This window comes from Elephas maximus, chromosome 19 (genome assembly GCF_024166365.1).
Source record: "Elephas maximus indicus isolate mEleMax1 chromosome 19, mEleMax1 primary haplotype, whole genome shotgun sequence".
Lineage (NCBI taxonomy): Eukaryota > Metazoa > Chordata > Mammalia > Proboscidea > Elephantidae > Elephas > Elephas maximus.
Window position 1 is genome coordinate 58,537,338 of NC_064837.1, and position 18,754 is coordinate 58,556,091.

Consider the following 18,754-nt stretch of genomic DNA (forward strand, 5'->3'; position numbering starts at 1 on the left):
GGGAGTGATGGGGGAGGATGGAGGTGGCAGAGGAGATGGAGGTGGTGCAGGCGATGAGGGTGGTGGGGACGGTGGAGGTGGTGGGGTAGTGGGAGTGATGCGGGAGGATGGAGGAGATGGAGGTGAGGGAAGAGGTGGAGGTCTGGCCCAGAGTTCTGCTTTTTGCTGACAACACTGAGCTGCAGTGAAATCATGCCCCCGTGATTAGCCCTAGAATCAAATCGGCTCCGCTGACTTCACTACTAGAGTGAGAAATGAATAAAATTCTGGGCTGGCATTTGACCACCTGGCATTGTAATTTTTCCCTGCTTTGGCAAAAAACATAATCAACATCTGAACAAGTGGGCAGAAATCAAAGCCAAAGCTTGTGATGGGGAAAATGCTGGCCCCAGGAGTTCCCCTTCCTCCCTACCTGTCAGTTCCACTCTGTCACTCCAGAGAGTTCATGCCAAGTCAGGCCTTTCTCTGAGCCCAACACACAATTGCAAAAGGCTATTTATCACCCCCCTTATCTCTCAGGCTCCCCCTCTCCCATCGTGGGTAGGAAATGATGCTGGACTTTCCTTCTACAGGAGAAAGGTAGCAATAATGATCACCCTGTGGGCCTCATTCAGTACCATTTCCACGGCGACCTGAGCTCGTACTCAGCAATACTTGTTTTCCCAGGCAACGTGGGATGATGCACATTCCCTCTATGAGGCAGAGTGAGTGGATTTGTTCTCCAGCTAACGTACTGTGAATAACACCCATAGAGCCAGATGGAGTGAACAGTGCCATTCCAGTGGGGTATTTGACCAACCTCGTTTAGGAATTAAATATAAACATGGTTGCCCTAACTTCCCCTTGCCAACCTAACTGGATTTTCTACCAGGCTAACAAGCTCCTGTCTTCAGGAGGATGAGCCACAGAAGGCCTGAGGCACTAACTACAGAGTTTCCGTAGCACTGGACAGTCCTGTAAACAAAGTCAGTTGCTAAATTACCCCCACAGTCCTTTCTAGCTTTGCTTTTCTGTGATACATGTCATTGGACAAGAGCTGTAATAAATGGAATCTGGGATAGCCAGTAAACTAGGAATTGTTTTAGCTTATTATGTTATGAGTTCTGTTTTTGTTTTCATTTATAGCAACAGCATTCACTTAATCATTCATGCATTCATTTATTCATTCATATACTTACTGAGATTCCATTATGTTCCAGGCACTGAGAGTATATTATTGAACCAAGGAGACATAGATCCTGCCCTAGAATAGTTTGTGGTCTAAACATTACACAAATAGTCAAGAAATAGAGAATTACAAATTGCAGTACATATGGTAAACACGAAGAAAACAAAAATCCTCACAACTGGACCAAGAAGTAACATCACGATAAATGAAGAAAATATTGAAGTTGTCAAGGGTTTCGTTTTACTTGGAGCCACAATGAATGCCCATGGAAGTAGCAGTCAAGAAATCAGAGGATATATTGCATTGGGCAAATCTACTGCAAAAGACATCTTTAAAGTGTTGAAAAGCAAGGAGGTCACTTTGAGGACTAAGGTGTGTCAGACGCAAGCCATGATATTTTCAATTGCATCATATGTACGGGAAAGCTGGACAATGAATAGGCATGCCTGAAGAAGAATTGACGACTTTGAATTACAATGTTGGTGAAGAATATTGAATATAGCACGGACTGCCAGAAGAACAAACAAGTCTGCCTGGAAGAAGTACAGCCGGAATGCTCCTTAGAAGTGAGGATGGTGAGACTTCATCTCACACACTTTGGACATGTTGTAAGGAAGGACCAGTTCCTGGAGAAGGACATCATGCTTGGTAAAGCAGAGGGTCAGCAAAAAAAAAAGGAAGACCCTCAGTGAGATGGATTGACCCAGTGGCTGCAACAATGGACTCGAGCATAGCAATGATTGTGAGGGTGGTGCAGGACTGGGCAGTGTTTTACTCCGTTGTATATAGGGTCGCTATGAGTCAGGACTGACTCAACAGCACCTAGTAACAACAACACCTGTGTGCAATAGGGAAATATTCATGGTACTATAACATAGAATCAGGGATGGCCTCTGTGGTGATTTTTAAACCTGTCTACAAATTCTTTGACGCTTTTTCCATTAAGGTGTAAGTCTATGAACCCTTCTCTTGAAACTGGGTTGGCTTTTGTGACTGCTTTGACCAACAGAGTATGGCAGAAATGGCACTGTGTGACTTGTAAGGCTGGGCCATAAAAGGTGGGACAGTTGCCACTTCCTCACTGGAATATTTGCTCTTAATATATGCTTTCAGCTACATGTAACCAATCCAATTGCCCTGATGTAGCCATGTTATGAGGAAGCCCAAGCTAAACTAAATGGAGAGGCTCAGAAGCTACAACTGTCTGACTGCAATCACTTGAAGACTCCAAGCCAGAACTTCCCAACTGAATCCTTCATGAATTCCTAGCCCACAGAAACTGTGAGAGGCAGTAAAATAATTGTTGCTGTTTTGAGCCACTAAGTTCTCAGGTGGTCTATATAAGCAAAAACTAATCAGAAGAGCGTCTTTGAGGAAGTGACACTGGAACTGAGAACTCTCCGATAGCTTCTTTGAAGGAAGTGACTTGATCCTATTTGCATGGGAAAAATGGAAGCAAACAGTTGGTTTGCTGGTTCAACTGACAGTGAGGTTGGCTTAACCAGGGTAGGGGCGGTGGAGGCAGACAGGAAGGGATTTCACTAGTGGTAGTACCAGGGCTGAAAGGACCCATCAAATGAGAGGCAGGAGGACAGGAGGTAGATGGTGGTTTCTTGTACTAATGTGGGCAATACTGGAGGAAGAAAAGGTTTGAGGAGTGAAGGAAAGATATGATCAAATATGGACTGTGTCTTTCTATTCCCTATGCCCAGTGTTTGGCACATAAATGCCCAATAAGGACTTCTCTTAATAGAAGGAGACAAAGGAGAGAGGAAAGCCAAGCAAAGGATGAATGCAATCTCCTCTCACTCACCTGTACTGCTCTTTGGCCTGCATAATGACAAAGTCCCACTTGTAGTTAATCTTTTTGTTCAAGAAATTATAATTTTCCTAGAGAAGGAAAACAAAATGAGAACACTGAGCCCCATGACATGTGCACACAACAGGGCAGGAAGTCCTAAGTCAACCAGGGCATGACCCTGGCTCCACGGCAACACCAACACCAAGAAATCATCTCCCACCCTAGCTTTGCAAAGGTGTTCCTTCAAAGCATAGCTCGGGACTCCCAGAAAGCCCTCACAACACGCCTTCCTTTGCTTGGATTGGCTTTAAAAAAATAAATATATCCCAATTCTGATTAGGAAGAGAGGATTGGGGGTGAAGAAGACTACAGAAACTTAGTATTCAACAGTAGAGCATCACAAATCCATAAAGATTGAAATCATCTTCCTACCTTTTCATATTCTTCTAAAACCCCTTTCTTCTTGATATTTCGCTTGGCTAGATAGATGGCTGGAAGAGAAAACAGTGGCATTTTCCATCATCATCATCTGCAGTCTCCTCATGCATGAGGCTCTTGTGCTCGGCTTGTTGGAGAGACTGCTCAGCAGACCGGGTCCCTTCCCCCTGGGAAGACTCCCAACACTGATGTGAGCTGACATAAAGGTCATGATGACAGCAAGACAAATGTCACCAGAATGCAGCAAGTAAATAAATAGCACGCTAAGCATTACTCGAGGCAGATACAGGGGCCAAGATTTACCGTAGTCTGTATCTTCAGCCGGCCACTGCTGTGTGGGCCAGAAATACGGCGTCTATAAAAGAAACCAGGGAAACTACGCTTAGACACTTGTTGTGACTCCATGCACTCCCAACTCTGTGACTTATGAGATAAATCTACACCTTACCTCCCTCCACCATTTCAAAAGTCCTAATCACTGACAGGAAACCCTGGTGGCGTAATGTTAAGCTCTTTGGCTGCTAACCAAAAGGTCGGTAGTTCAAATCCACCAGGTGTTCCTTGGAAATCCTATGGGGCAGTTCTACGCTGTCCTATAGGGTCGCTATGAGTCAGAATCGACTTGACAGCAATGGGTTTTTTTAATCACTGAGAATATGAAGCCAACCATTTATCTTTTCAATAAGATGACAACCTATGGGAATAGATCCAAGGTCAAGGCCAAGACTCACCTGAAATCGGTAGAGGCTGCTGTCAGGCTTGAGAACAAGATTCTTGGGGTCTTGCAGGGGATAAATGTAGCCATACTTGACAATAAAGTTGCCCAAGTTCTGGGCCTCTGGAAGGAAGCAGTTCAGACATGAAAGTTAAGAGTAGGGGCCCAAAAACAGAAGCCTCATTGCCGAGCCTCCATAGATTACTTCAAACTCCAGGAGATATGCCCCACCCTATCTGAAGAGTGAGGACAGTGGTCCCTGAACCTTACAGTGGAAAGTATCAGCTGGGAGTATGCAAAACGGAGGACGCCCACCACAGCCCAGCATGACAACTCAGTGTGTCTGGAGGGGAGCCTGGGAACCTGGATTTTAACTCATGCCATGGCTGGTCCTACCTAGACGGTTTGAGGGTGACCCTTGGGGAAATCTTGGAGAAGCTTCTTCAGGCCCTTGGGTCTGGAGAAGACCACAGGAATGGGGAGAGAATGTTTCTGCTTGGCCCACAATCTTCCTCACTCAAAGAGAAGTTACTGTCAACTTCTATCTCAAGCTCAGCTCTGCCTGCATCCCGGGTCCAGATCTTCTCACTCCTCTCCACATCACTTGAATTCCCACATCCCTCTAGTTCGTTTGGCAACATAGCCTTATTTCTGGATTTGCAGTAATTAAAGAAAAACCTTCCTGGTTCTTTCTTAGAAGCCATTGTGGCCAAAGCACTGATGAGAGCCTGCATCTTTCCATGCCGAGGAGAGGATTCAGCTCTACCAATCCTCCGGACTCACTCTGTGCTCTGATCAACCCACATCCTAGCCCAGCTCAGCCTCCAGGGTTTGGGAAAACTTCCTTCCTGACGCTCCCTCAAACCCAATCTCTCTGTCATGAGCAGACCCTCATCATTTTTTTTTTTTAATGCTTTGTGATACAATCTTTTTTCTGGTGGGAATGCTGGGCCCCAGATTCTTTCTGCTCCAATCCATTCCTCAAATTGCTGCCAAACCTCGTAGATAGATTCCATACAGCAATCATGGAGCCTTGATGGCATAGTGGTTAAGAGCTCAGGCTGCTAAGCAAAAGGTCAGCAGTTCAAATCCGCCAGCTGCTCCTTGGAAACCCTATTAAGCAGTTGGGCTATGTCCTATAGGGTCACTGTGAGTTCTCCCATGGCTCCCTACTGCCTATCTCCCAGATGAAACTTGGAATCTGCAACTATTCCTGGTACAGTCCCACTCTTCCCCTCTCCAAACCCAGCTGAAGCCCTTGCTTCCAATTTCCCTCATTACCACCCACCCCAGTTCTTGTTCCTCCATTTCTATGACATTGTTCTTGCTAGTTTCCCCTTCTGGAAATACCCTCGGAGCTCCTTTTCCCCAGCCCTTCTTTCAAGACCAGCTGTACACATCACCCCCTCCAAGAAGTCTTCCCTGATTGACTCTTCTCCAGTTACATTATTTACATTTTCTCAATATTTTCTCCCCAAATGATCACCCCCTAGCTTTTGATCCTGGTTATTTCACACATGAAGGTCTTGTCTCAACAACTAAAATGTAAATTTCTCAGAGACACAGACTAAGCCTCCGCTGAGTTTCTACCCTCTGAAGATGTCTACGGGTGCTGGGAAAACCAGTTGCTGTCGGATTTACTCCAACTCTCGGAGTCCCCATGTGTCAGAGTATAACTGTGCTCCATAGGGTTTTCAATGGCTGGTTTTTGGGAAGGAGATTGCCAGACCTTTCTTCTGAGGTGCTTCTGCGTGGACTCAAACCTCCAACCTTTCAGTTTGAAGCCGAGCGTGTTAATTGTTTCACCCCCCAGAGGCTCCACTGTGAACACAGCAGTTCCCAGCAACGGAAGGCTGGACAGACTCTTACCCAGACTGGAGATCCACAGCCGGTCAACGATCCACTGTAGAACGTCACTTCCTGTAGAACAAAAATATTTGGTCATTGTCACAGAATCCTGACCCATGTCCAGCCTCCACGCCCTCCTCTACGCTGTCGACTCATGGTCCTCCTCACTGCTCAGAGCTGATCTCATCCCTGTCCTGCTCCAAGCCCTCAGGGACTCTCCGTTTCATTCAGTCTGAACTCCACAGCCTATAATTCAGGGTCATCCGTGGTTTGACTCCAGACAGATATCCCGCTTAATCTCCTCTCCACACACCCAATCTTGACCTCTCTCAGGGTCCTTCTTTTATTACCTACAATAATTTGTGCATGGACTGTCGTTGAACAATCAGAAAGTAAACAGACTAAGTCTTAACAGTGAAAACACAGACGGAGGCAGCTGTTTGGGGGGCTCTGGATGGAGCCTGGACACACGGGAGTGAAACAGAGCCAGGGTGGGAGAAGAAGGGATGGGATGGGGGCGTATCTTATGCCCAGAACTCTAAGGTATCAGGGAATTCTAAATTCAAACCTGGCCTTCCAGGTCTTTCTGACAATACCTTTGTCAAGGTCGGAGGATGGGACGTATTTAGGTAACACCTTGTAGGTTGATCTGTAACCCTGGACATATGGTACGTTGGCCCCCGTTTGTACTCTTGCCCTGGGCCCTGCAAATTCTAGGGGTGGCCTGGGAATAATGCACTAAAAAAAAAAAAAAAAAAAAGCCCATTGCCATCAAGTCAGTTCCGACTCATAGCAACCCTATAGGACAGAGTAGGGTAGGATTCCCCGTAGAATTTCGAAGGTGTGGCTGATGGATTCGAAGTGCCAATCTTTTGGTTAGCAGACAAACATTTAACCACTGCATCATCACAGCGGCATGAAAAAGAGCAGGGAGGCAGGCAGGGCCAAGTTCAGAAGACAGCTGGGCCCCTTCCACCCACTCTGCAAGGATTCTGATTTTGTCTAGGGGCCAAGGCAAGCCAACTTCTGCCAACAAGTCTAGACCTACTACAGAGTACCACTGGGCTCTGCCCGGTCCTGCGCCATCCCCGCGATTAGCTGTGTATCGGACCATTGTGATCTACAGGGTTTTCACTGGCTGATTTTCACAAGTAAATTTCTAGGACTTTCTTCCTAGCCCATCTTTGCATGGAAGCTCCGCTGAAACCTGTTCAGCATCATAGCAACACACAAGCTTCCATGGACAGACGGATGGTGGCTGCACAGGAGGTACATTGGCCAGGAATGGGTTCCATAGGCAGAGAGTGCTCCTTGTAGGAGGACAGCATCATCTCAGAAGCAAGATGGGGTGCCCTGGAACCAAGTACCCCAACTCAGATGCTACCTCACAAATGCCAATGAACACATTTTCCTGTGGTTGTAGTCTGGTTTCCAAGGCCAAGTTAAGTCCCCTGCCTGCAAACTACACCAAGGAGGGTGGCAACCCACGAGGGAAGCTCAGGGCCTGAGACCCCAGTGTCCGTGCCCTGTTACCAGACAGTCACAAATGACACTCTGCTGCTTGGAGGCAGTGAAGGGCGTGCCTTCTGGAATCCTCCAGAGAGGCCCATAAGCCCATTTTATCTCTTACCTTGCCCATGCTCACCACTCTTGCTCTCAATGGGTTCTCCTTCTGTTGCTCTTAGCTGTATTCACCCCTAGTTGACTGCTCAAAAAAAGTCCCTAGGAGGCACAAACGCTTAAGCTCTGAGCTACTAACTAGAAGGTTGGCAGTTGGAACCCACCCAGAGGTGCCTCAGAAAACAGTCCTGGCGATCTGCTTCTAAAAGGTCACAGCCATGAAAACCCTTTAGAAGGCCATTCTACTCTGAAACGCAGGGTCCCCATAACTCAGAATCAAATTGAGGAAAACTGATTTTAGGCTGCTCAGAAGTAAAATTCATCATCTCAAATTCGACTTTACATGCTAGGATGGAGCGTTTTCGGCTTTCCACTCCCAGTCTTCCTTGACATGCTCTACCATGGTGTGCAGACTGAGGAGGGACAGAGAGTAGACTGATTAGCTCTCTCCACCCAGGAGCCAAGGGTTTTTCCATCCACTTGACTGCTTCCTGAAATAGAGCAAATATGATTATGGTGCCACCGGCGTCTGCACCATGTGGCCTCCGCAGCAGCACACAAGCTGCTCAGGCTCCCGCGCCAGGCACCTTCATTCCCAGGAAGCCCTGGGTCACCTGTCACCCCAAGAAGTCAGATGGCAGATTACCCAACTTGTTTCTCTCAGTGCCGATGTCGCAGGACTAGGGCTTCGCTGTGGGTTCTGTGGCTACAGCAGCTGGGATTCACCCCGGCAGGAAGACAAGGCCAAAGAAGTCAGGGGTGGGCGCTGTGGCCAAATCCAGGGACCAAATGCACCCAGAGTACAAGGAAGAAAGGCAGCTTGTGCACGGTGATGGAAGATAACGGTGTGGACTCTGAAGCGACATGCCATTGTCACTAGCTGCTGTGGAGTTGGCCCCCAACTCATGGTGAACAAACTACTGCCCAGTCCTGCGTCATCCCCATGAATGGTTGGGTATTGGACCGTTGTGATCGATAGGGCTTTCATTGGCTGATTTTCGCAAGTGAATCTCCAAGCCTTTCTTCCTAGTCCATCTTAGCCTGGTAGCTCCACTGAAACCTACTCAGCATCAGAGCAACACACAAGCTCCACTGACAGACGAGTGGTGGCTGCACGTGAGGCGCATTGGCCAGGAATCAAACCCAGGTCTCCCACGTAGAAGGCGAAAATGCTACCGCTGAAACACTGCGGCCTCTGTCTGGAGTAACACTGCTGGACTGCAATCCAGGCTCAGTCACATATTACCCTAGTGGAACAGGGCAAATAGCTGACCTCCTTTATGTCTCAACTGCCCCATCTGCAAAAAGTGGACAGTTATATCTACTCCTAACTTTACTGTGAGCGTTAACTCACACAGCTGATGGAGAGGGGTAGTTCTCACCATCCATTGAGTGTCCCCTGGTGCTGCACACTTGCACAATGCTAAACCAAAAAAACCAAACCCACTGCCATCAGGTCAATTCCAACCCATAGCGACCCCTATAGGGTTTCCAAGGCTGTAAATCTCTACAGAAGCAGACTGCCACATCTTTCTCCCACGGAGCCACTGGAGGTTTCAAACCACCGACCTTTTGGTTAGCAGTCCAGCACTTTAACCACCGTGCCACCAGTCTGGCAATAATTCCTTAGACAGGGATTGCTATTGCTGCTTTACATATGGGAAAACCGAGACTGGGCTATACAGCTAATAGCAGACACTCCAAGGATCCAATCCCAAGGTGCCTGACTCACCATCCAGTGCTCTTTGCCTAATGTTAGATGGATTCACACATTCAATAAACTGTCATTGAACAACCACTATCAACCATGGCTATGCTAAGCTCTGAGGTTGTCCAACGAGTAAGATGAGATCTCTCCCCGTGAGAGCCTCCCAGTCCAGTGGAGAATTCAGACCAGAACAAATGACAGCCAGGGCTAGGGAGGGAGGCGGGGGTCAGGGATGCCTTCTGGAAGATTTGCCACAGCTGCATCTTAAATGATAGGGGATAGCAAAGGCACCCTGAAAAGGCTGCCAGTCAGTCTTCACTCTTTAGGGAATTACTCTGGTCTCTAGCCTTTCCCAAGTCAAGTTCATCAATTTTCCCTTTATATGTGTGAGAGCTGCCCTGTAGCATTCCAATCAATCCTTTTTTTTTGCTTCAACTAGCGAGAACTGGTTTTCTGTTGCTTGCACTCAACGAACCCTGAGTGGCATTTTACAAGTAGGGGGACCCCTTCTTCCACGCAGTCAAAAACGGGAACAGTCAGCTTTCCCCTGAAAAGACAAGGGTGCCTTAAATGAAAACTTAATAGGTCATGGGTGGGGCAGAGAGTGAGGGTTCACCAGCATGGCCCACTGGGCGTCCCAGACTGGTGCTTCAAGACGTTGTCTGTTCTGTAGGCAATATGCCTCTATACAAAATATGCATTCTACTACAAATCCATGATCATAAACACATATAACACATAGGTCAAAATGCATTCTCATTTTGGTGTCCAGTCCCTTCTGACAATAGCTTCGAATGATGATCTGCAAGCCCTTAAGGCCACACGGAGAGAGGAGACAAGAGTGCCATCCCCCGGGGGGGGGGGGGGTTAGTTAGAAGGGTCTAAATATGAGTTAGAAGGTAGGAAGAGTGGAGCAAAACAAAGGCCAGCTTTTTTTCTATTTTTCCAAACAGGGTTTTTGGGGGTTTCGTTTTGTTTTTTCTATCTGATTTCATTAAAAACAAAATAAACAAAAAGGCAACAACAGTAAAGGTTTTTTAGTGATGACCTCCTGGGTGGAATGGCTTCAAGAAGTGACCTATTGACTCCTTTTCTCCTTCCTCCCTGACCCCTCCCTCAGGAGGAGACTGTAGTCCAGGGGTTAGTTAACTTATTCTGTAAAGGGCTGGATAGTAAATATTTTCGTCTTTACAGAGCATCGGGTCTGTGGTCTCTGACACAACTACTCAACTCTGCTGTTGTAAAGAAGTCATAGACAATATGGGGTGGCTGTGTACCAATAAAACTTTATACAAACACAGGCTGTGGCTAGAGACCAGAGTAGCTCTTCAAACAGCAGAACTGATGGGTAGAGTTTTCAGGGTGCCTTTGCTCCCCATTCCCCCGTCATTTAAGATGCAGAGATGGCAAATCTTCCTGAAGGCGCTATGTGGGCCATAGTTTGCCAACCATTGCATGTGGTCTGTTCCAGGCCAAGACTGAGTCACAGGATACATCACCTGTCATGGCGTGAGGGACGTTGGTGACCAGGACCCTCTGGTTCTGCACTCGGACCCCCAACTCTGGGTTCTGCATGTCCTTCACCAGTGCTTCAATCTGGAAAACAGCAGAAAAGGCTGGCTGTGGTGAAACATTTCAAAATGCAGTTGAGCAAGACCCTGTCAAGAATACAACGATGGATTATCAGCAAGCAGAGTCAAGAAGAACCAAGTGTGTACCTCACCGACAGGAAGGCTTTCCTGTGTGTGAAACTCAAAGAGATTCATTCTGACCGAGAGATTCCAGAGAGGCTTTTAAGATGGGACTTTATGAAAAAGGATTTTGCTACAGTTCACTGTGTATATGTGGAACGGAAAATAGCGGGAGATAAAGCTTAAAGGCAGCTGTATCTCCCAGTGAGCCTCAAAAGCCACTCCCAGAGTTTGGGTTTTATTCTAGCAGCTGTTGCCAGAGAGCAGCGTAATCTGGCCTGCCTTTTGGAAATGTGGCTGATGGCTGAGAGAACGTTGAGTTATGGTTATAGATTAACTTGTGTCCCCCAAAATGTTATGTTGAAGTCCTAATCCCTGAACCTGTAAATATCACCCTGTGTGGAAACTGCGGTTTTCTATTGATAGGTTAACGAGGCCAACCAAACCAAACCAATTGCCATCGAGTCAATTTCAACTTATAACGACCCTAGAGGACACAGTAGAACTCCCCATAGGGTTTCCAGGGAGTGGCTGGTGGATTCAAATTGTCAAACTTTTGGATTGCAGCCATAGCTCTTAACCACTGTACCACCAGGGCTCCATACCAGCACAAAACCAAAAACCAAATCAGTTGCCGTCGCATCAATTCTGACTCAGAGCGACTCTATAGGACAGAGTAGAACTGCGCCCACAGAGTTTCCAAGGAGCGCCTGGTGGATTTGAACTGCTGACCTTTTGGTTAGCAGCTGTAGCTCTTAACCACTGTGCCACCAGGGCTCCATACCAGAATCAGGTGGGTCCTAGTCCAAATCACTTCTGAGTTATGAAGAGTAGAATAGGCAAAGAGATACACACAAGGTGAAGATAGATGCCATCTGAGAAGCCATCTACCAGCAAAGGAACACCAAATATTGCCAGTAAACTCCAAAAACGAGGAGAGAGGTTCACAGATGGAATCAACACAGCCGAGAGCCTGACTTTGAGCCTCTAGAACTGCGAGAAAAGTCATGGGCAACTCATTCAACATCCCTGAACTCACTCAACCTTCTGATACCCTAAAATGGGGGCAGTCATAACATGAGCTCTAATAATTGACACGGTTCCTTTTATAATCTAGTTAAATAATCACGAAAATTTTCTTCATAAAGAGAGAGACAAATGCTAGTGGTTATGATTAGAACCATCAATACTACTGGCATTTGTACAATTGGTACATCTTTGAAACTTTACATGCAGGGCTGTGTTTAGATGCCTGAGCATAAAAACTCAGCTCTAGTAACCAGTCAAATGTAAGTATTTACTGAGCATATAGTAAGTGCTCAGTACTGTGGGGGAAAAAAAAATGAAAGGCCTAGTCCCAGTCTTCAGAGAGTTGGGGAGATGAGTTGTATAAGAATCAAAAGTTAATATAAAATTTAGGGCTTCAGGTGCAGGGGAAGGTCAATTCAAATCCTCACCCCAATTTATAAACTAGAGGCCTTACATAAATTACTAAACTTCACTAAGGCTGATTTCTCTGTAAAATAGAGATTATAATAGTGCCTACAACATCCATAGGGATGTTGTGAAGATTCATTGAGTTTAAGCATTTAAAGCACTTAGTAGAGCGATGTGCACACAGTAAGTATTTACAACATAGCAGTTACAGAGTGGAAGTCATTGGTGGTTCAGAGGTAGAATTCTGGTTTTCCATGCAGGAGACCTGGGTTCGATTCCCGGCCAATGCACCTCATGCATGGCCACCGCCAGCTGTCAGTGGAGGCTTGAGTGTTCCTTTGATGCTGAACAAGTTTCAGTGGAGCTTCCAGACAAAAAAATGGATTAGGAAGAAAGGCCAATGAGAATTTTATGGATCACAACAGAATATTGCCTGATACAGTGCACAGCCGATATGGGGATGGCACACTGGATCAGGCAGGGTTTCGTTCTGCTGTATGTTGGGTTGTCATGAGTCAGGGGCCTACTCAACAGCAGCCAACAGTAACAACAACAACGACGACGACGTCATTGAGATATTGTGAAGATTAAATGAGATGAAGCATTTAAAGAGCTTAGGAGAGTGCTGTGCATACCGTATTTATTACGTAGTAATTGCAGACTGGAAACCCTGGTGGTGTAATGGTTAAGTGCTATAGCTGCTAACCAAGAGGTTGGCAGTTTGAATCCATCAGGCGCTACTTGGAATCTATGGGGCAGTTCTACTCTGTCCTATAGGGTGGCTATGAGTTGGAATCCACTCGATAGCAGTAGGTTTGGGGTTTTTTTTTGTTAATTGCAGACTGAATTGTGGATTAAAAAATAGGGAAGCTGCTAATTGCAACATGAGTCAGGAAAAGAGGAGGATGGCTGAGAATCAAATAGTGTGCACAGAGAGCAAGTAGGATGTCCCTAGATGGTGAGGAGGGCACTGCACTCCAGGGGAGCGGGTCTCACCATGCAGGAAAATGAAGAGACTGACCTGGCTGCATTGGAGGTGACGCAGGGGAGTCCTAAATTAGAAGAATTCTGCCCACCACCTCCCACTCAGCCCATTTGTTCCTGAAGCTGAAAGTCTCCCACCTACTGCTGGGGCCCTGGGAAGGCTCCCACCTTCCATAGAAGGCGTGTGGGACAATGCCCTAATTCAACAACACTGAGGGGTGGGATTCCCTATCTCAGCCTTTGTAGCTAAACCAGCTGTCTTAGTGTCCTAGGGCTGCATAACAAAATAGCACAAACTGGGGGGCTTATGAGAACAGAAAGGTATGGTTTCACGGTTCTGGAGGCTAGAAGTCCCAATCAGGGTGTCTGCCATGCTGATTCCTCCCAAGGGCTTCTGAGAGAGAAGCTGTTCCACGCCTCTCGCCTAGCTTCTGACGGCTCCACGTAAAGCATCGCCTAGTGCCCTTCCTCTGTGTCCCTGTGTCTGCATCTGTTCCCTTGTATAAGGACATCACTCACGTAGGGTTGCTGTTGTAGCTGTCTGCCGTTGAGTCGATTCCAACTCATAGCAACCCTATTGGACAGAGGAGAACTGACCCACAGGGTTTCCTAAGCTGTAAATCTTTGCGGGAGCAGATCACCAGGTCTTTTTTCCTACAGAGCAGCTGATGGGTTTGAACCACTGACCTTTTGGTTAGCAGCTGTGTGCTTGGCCACTGCAACACCAGGGCTCCTTCATATAGGATCAGGATCCCCTTAGTCCAGTACGGAAGCCCTGGTGGCACTGTGGTGAAAAGCTCAGCTGCTAACCAAAAGGTCAGCAGTTCGAATCTACCAGCCACCCTTGGAAACCCTATGGGGAGTTCTACTCTGCCCTCTAGGGTCACTATGAGTTGGAATTGACTCCATGGCAATGGGTTTGGTTTTTGGTTTTTACTCCCGTATGAACTTATATTAACCTAACTGATAACATCTCCAAAGACTCTATTTCTAAACAAGGTCGGGTTCACAGGTATTGGGGGTTAGGGCTTCAACAAGTTTTTTAGGGGAAGGGCACAGTTCAACCCATAACACCAGCATCTACCACTGAAACACAATCTGGACAAACAGGTTGAAGCCAGGCGTGTAGAAGAGCCTGTGAGGACAGCCTCACTGTCCCACAGCCCCGGACACAGCGCCAGCAGGTCAGCCCGTGTGCAGGACGCTGCCAGGCCCAGGTGGCACCTGAGGCTCCTCAGAAAGACAGCATGCTTTGTTTTCACTGACACTTTCTTGGCTCTCAGAATTGTTCTCAAACAAAAACCATTCACTCTGGCTCCATTTGGAGCTGCAGTTTTTGGCTCTTTATGTTGTCAGGATGTGGCAGCAACTCGGGCCGCTGGGTCAGCCATGTGGCCTACAGAGAGCAAAAGGACAAGGCCCAGGAGGGTGCTGAGGGTGGGTGGGGAGGCAGCCTGGCTCCTCAGGGATGGCCAGGGGACTGAGGAGCCACGGGAGTCACTCCTTCCAGAACTCTCAGCTAACCGTGAGTCACCAATTTTTATGGTACTCCCAGGAGCGCTCTGATTTTCCAAGGAGTGCCCAAGCCTTCCCTTGCCCACATCAGCTGCCACATCAAAGAACACACTTATTCAAATGTTTTAAAAGACAAAACAACAGCACTCCATGGACACAGGTGGGTCTGTGTACTGGAGACAAAATAGGAATCTGCCTTACAGGGTAGAAACTTGAGTTTCTGATAGAAAGTTAGCGGGTTTAATTCCTTCTTTGCATTAAAAAAAAAAAAAAAAAAAACTAGTTATAAAGAGTTTGAAAATAACCTTCAGAGGAGGAATAATGAGAGTTATTTTTAAAACAATGAGAGGAGTTAGGTTTCTTTCTAGCAGGTGTACCCCCTTTGCAGAAGGGGAGGGTAGGGTGGGAGGTGGGAACATCACATACACCTCACCAACATTTTTAGGGTGTTCGGCCCATTAGAATCTCAATCAATTTTCCTCAGACCTTTCCTCATATAAACTCCTCTGAGCCCTGGTAGCGCAGTGGTTAAGAGCTCAGCTACTAACCAAAAGGTCAGCAGTTCAAATCCACCAGCCACTTCTTGAAAACCCTGTGGGGCAGTTCTACTCTGCCCTGTTGGCTCACTATGAGTTGGAATCAACTCATGAGCAATGGGTTTATGGAGAGTTCCCCCAAGCCCCCAAAGAGGACACCATAGAATTCTGGCTTGTGACACTATTTCTGAGAGACTGTGTGTTACACGGAGTCCCTGGGGGTGCAAAAGATTAATGTGCTCAGCTACTAACCTAAAAGTTGGTGCTTTGAGTCCACCCAGAGGCATCTCAAAAGAAAGGCTTGGTGACCTACTTCTGGAAGGTCACAGTTGTTGAAACTCCTGTGGTGCACAGTTCTATTGTGACACACAGAGGGTCTCCACGAGTCGGAGTCAATGCAACGGCAACTGCTAACTGGTATGTTCTATCTTTCACCTCAGTCACAAAAACCTCCTGTCCACCACAGACAGGAGGGAATCTGAATGGCTCCCCAAGTTCTCCAGAGAGCGAGAGGCCCGTGCCTTCCTGCTCCAAATGGCTGCAAACTCTCAGCACCTTCCTCCTTGCATCCTGTGGGTAATGCTCTGGAGACAGCCACCCCCTTCTGCTAATCCAATGTCCCCACTCTGTCTGTGCCAGACTCAGCTCCTCCCAAATGAAGAATCAGCCAGATCTCGTTCCCAGGCAACGATAAAGGCTGTGTAACCAGGCCACTGCTAGACCCTGTCTGACCCCATGCTCGGGGGCATGTGTGTCAAGGGGTCTCCGCCCCCATGTCCTCTCTCAGATGTCAACACGCAGAGGTGTAACTGCAGGCGTGTCAGGGAACCCCATCACTGAAGGATCAGAAATGATGGCTTTGATGGCTTCAACATCCCCCCGCCCACGCCCACACTGCTCCTCCTCGCATTAAGGAGCTGTCACTCACTGCTAAGATCTCCGGGACTGGAATTTTCCTTTAAGCCAGAGAAGGCTCCCAGGGGGACAATAACAATCAGTACTTTCCTGTACAGAGATGGGGAAAGTGACCCTGAACAACTAATAGAGCAGGCATTCCTGCTAATAAGCGTGGCCACAAAGGCCAGCAGGCTCCAGGGATTTCCACCCACGTCCCATCCACCCTCCCCTGCACTGTGCCTTTTTTTAGGGTTTAATGGTCTTTCTCCAGAACCTTCGCTTTCCACCATCGACAAAACTCCAGGGAGCATCCAGATGCCTTGGCCAAGTAGTGGCCAACTTCTCTTGCCTCTAGCTTTGTGTTTTGACACGTCTCTTCTCTATCCGTGAAATCCTGCCTCCATGGCAGGCGATCTAACCTCCCTCCTGGACGCTGCCTCTCTGCCGTCTGCCTTCCAGTGGCATGTCTCCAGCCTCCGGTGTGTCCCCTAGCCCAAAGTTTCGACTGCAGCACTCTCAGTGTTTTGAGCCAGATGATTCTTTGTTGTGGGGGATGAGGGTAAGCTGTCCTGTGTATTGTAGGATGTTCAGCAACATCCCTAGCCCCTACCCATGAGATGCCAGCACCACTTACTACCCAGCTGTGACAACCAAAAGTGTCTTCAGATATTGCCAAATGTCCCAGGGACTTTCATCCCAGCTGCACATTCAAATCACCTGAACAGTCTTTTGAAAAAGATTCATGCTTGGGCCCCACTTCAGGCCAAGTGTTATGGATTGAATTGTGTTCTCCCCAAAATATGTGTTGGAATCCTAATCTCTATACCTGTGGATATAATCTAATCTAATGTAATGTGATCAACTTCCATAATGCAATCTAATCAGCCAGTTAAGTTCATACCTGTGTAAGGTGGATCCTAAAACTAATCACTTCTGAGTTATATAAGGAGAAGCATAGACACGGATATGTGTACACACACACACACACACACACTCACACACAGAGGGAAAGACAGACACCATGTGAAAACTGACTATAAGGCAAGAAACCAAGGAATGTCCAGGGTTACCAACCAGGGAGGGATTAACACACTCAAGGCCCTGATTTGAACTTTTAGCCTCTAGAAGTGTGAGATAATAAATGTCTGTCCCTTAAAGCCACCTACGTGTGGTATTTGTGTTACAGCAGCACTAGGTAACTAAGACACGAGGTAATCAGAAACTCAGGATGATACCTGGATATCAATATTTGTAAAAGTGCAGGCAGGGCTGAGTAGCCCTGATACTCTCTAGTCAGAATCATCTTTCTAGCATATACACCAGCTCATTTTACTCACCCCTGATTTTGAATCTTCAAACAGTTTCTCGTTGAACACAGAAAGCATTGAACTCCTTAGTGTGGCTTCTGAAGCCCTCCAATTCTGGGCCCGCTTACCCATCACCTGCCTACCCTGGGCCCACTATTCCAGGCTCTTTTGAGGCCCCTAAATCGCCATGCTATTTCATTCGTCCATGTTCATGTTTGCCTAACACATCACTCATCATCCCAGGCTCCTGGCAAAAAAAACTACTAGTTTTTCACACCTCAACTCAGCAGCAAACTCCCTTAAGAAACCTGTTCTGATTCTCCCCACCCCCGGCAGAACTGACCCCTCCCTCCTTTGTGTTGTATAAAAACCACAATCCAAATACCAAACCAGTCAAACCAATTCTGACTCACGGCAATGCCATGTGCTATACGTTTCCTTTAAAAATGTCTGCCACACGTCTGGGGTCTTAAATGCCAACAAGCGGCCATCTAAGATGCATCAATTGGTCTCAACCCACCTGGAGCAAAGGAAAATGAAGAACACCAAGGCCACACGACAACTAAGAGCCCAAGAGACAGAAAGGGCCACATGAACCAGAGACCTACATCACCCTGAGACCAGAAGAACTAGTTGGTGCCCGGCCACAATCGATGACTGCCCTGACAGGGAGCACAGCAGAGGACCCCTGAGGGAGCAGGAGATCAGTGGGATGCAGACCCCAAATTCTCATAAAAAGACCAAACTTAATGGTCTGACTGAGACTAGAGGAATCCCGGCGGCCATGCTCCCCAGACCTGTTGGCACAGGACAGGAACCATCCCCGAAGACAACTCATCAGACATGAAAAGGACTGGTCAGCGGGTGGGAGAGAGACGCTGATGAAGAGTGAGCTAATTGTATCAGGTGGACACTTGAGATTGTGTTGGCAACTCTTGTCTGGAGGGGGGATGGGAGGATAGAGAGAGTTGGAAGCTGGCAAAATTGTCAAGAAAGGAGAGACTGAAAGGGCTGACTCAAGAGGGGGAGAGCAAGTGGAAGTACGGAGTAAGATGTATGTAAACTTATATGTGACAGACTGATTGGATT

The 18,754-nt window shown here is 47.3% G+C and overlaps 1 protein-coding gene across 4 annotated transcripts in view; it reads right to left on the bottom strand.

Annotated features, from left to right (window-relative positions):
- RGS9 (regulator of G protein signaling 9) overlaps window positions 1–18,754 on the bottom strand; it is a 68,888-nt gene that overhangs the window by 46,222 nt on the left and 3,912 nt on the right. For all 4 annotated transcript variants that reach the window (XR_007514010.1, XR_007514009.1, XM_049859735.1 and 1 more), the window contains 6 exons: window positions 10,798–10,894; window positions 5,992–6,042; window positions 4,139–4,245; window positions 3,711–3,762; window positions 3,402–3,460; window positions 2,982–3,058 (listed from right to left, as the gene is read on the bottom strand). Coding sequence is in view for 2 of the 4 variants with exons in the window: in XM_049859735.1 (XP_049715692.1) it covers window positions 2,982–3,058; window positions 3,402–3,460; window positions 3,711–3,762; window positions 4,139–4,245; window positions 5,992–6,042; window positions 10,798–10,894 (443 nt within the window). In the remaining 2 variants the exon portion in view is untranslated. The remainder of the gene's footprint in view (window positions 1–2,981; window positions 3,059–3,401; window positions 3,461–3,710; window positions 3,763–4,138; window positions 4,246–5,991; window positions 6,043–10,797; window positions 10,895–18,754) is intronic.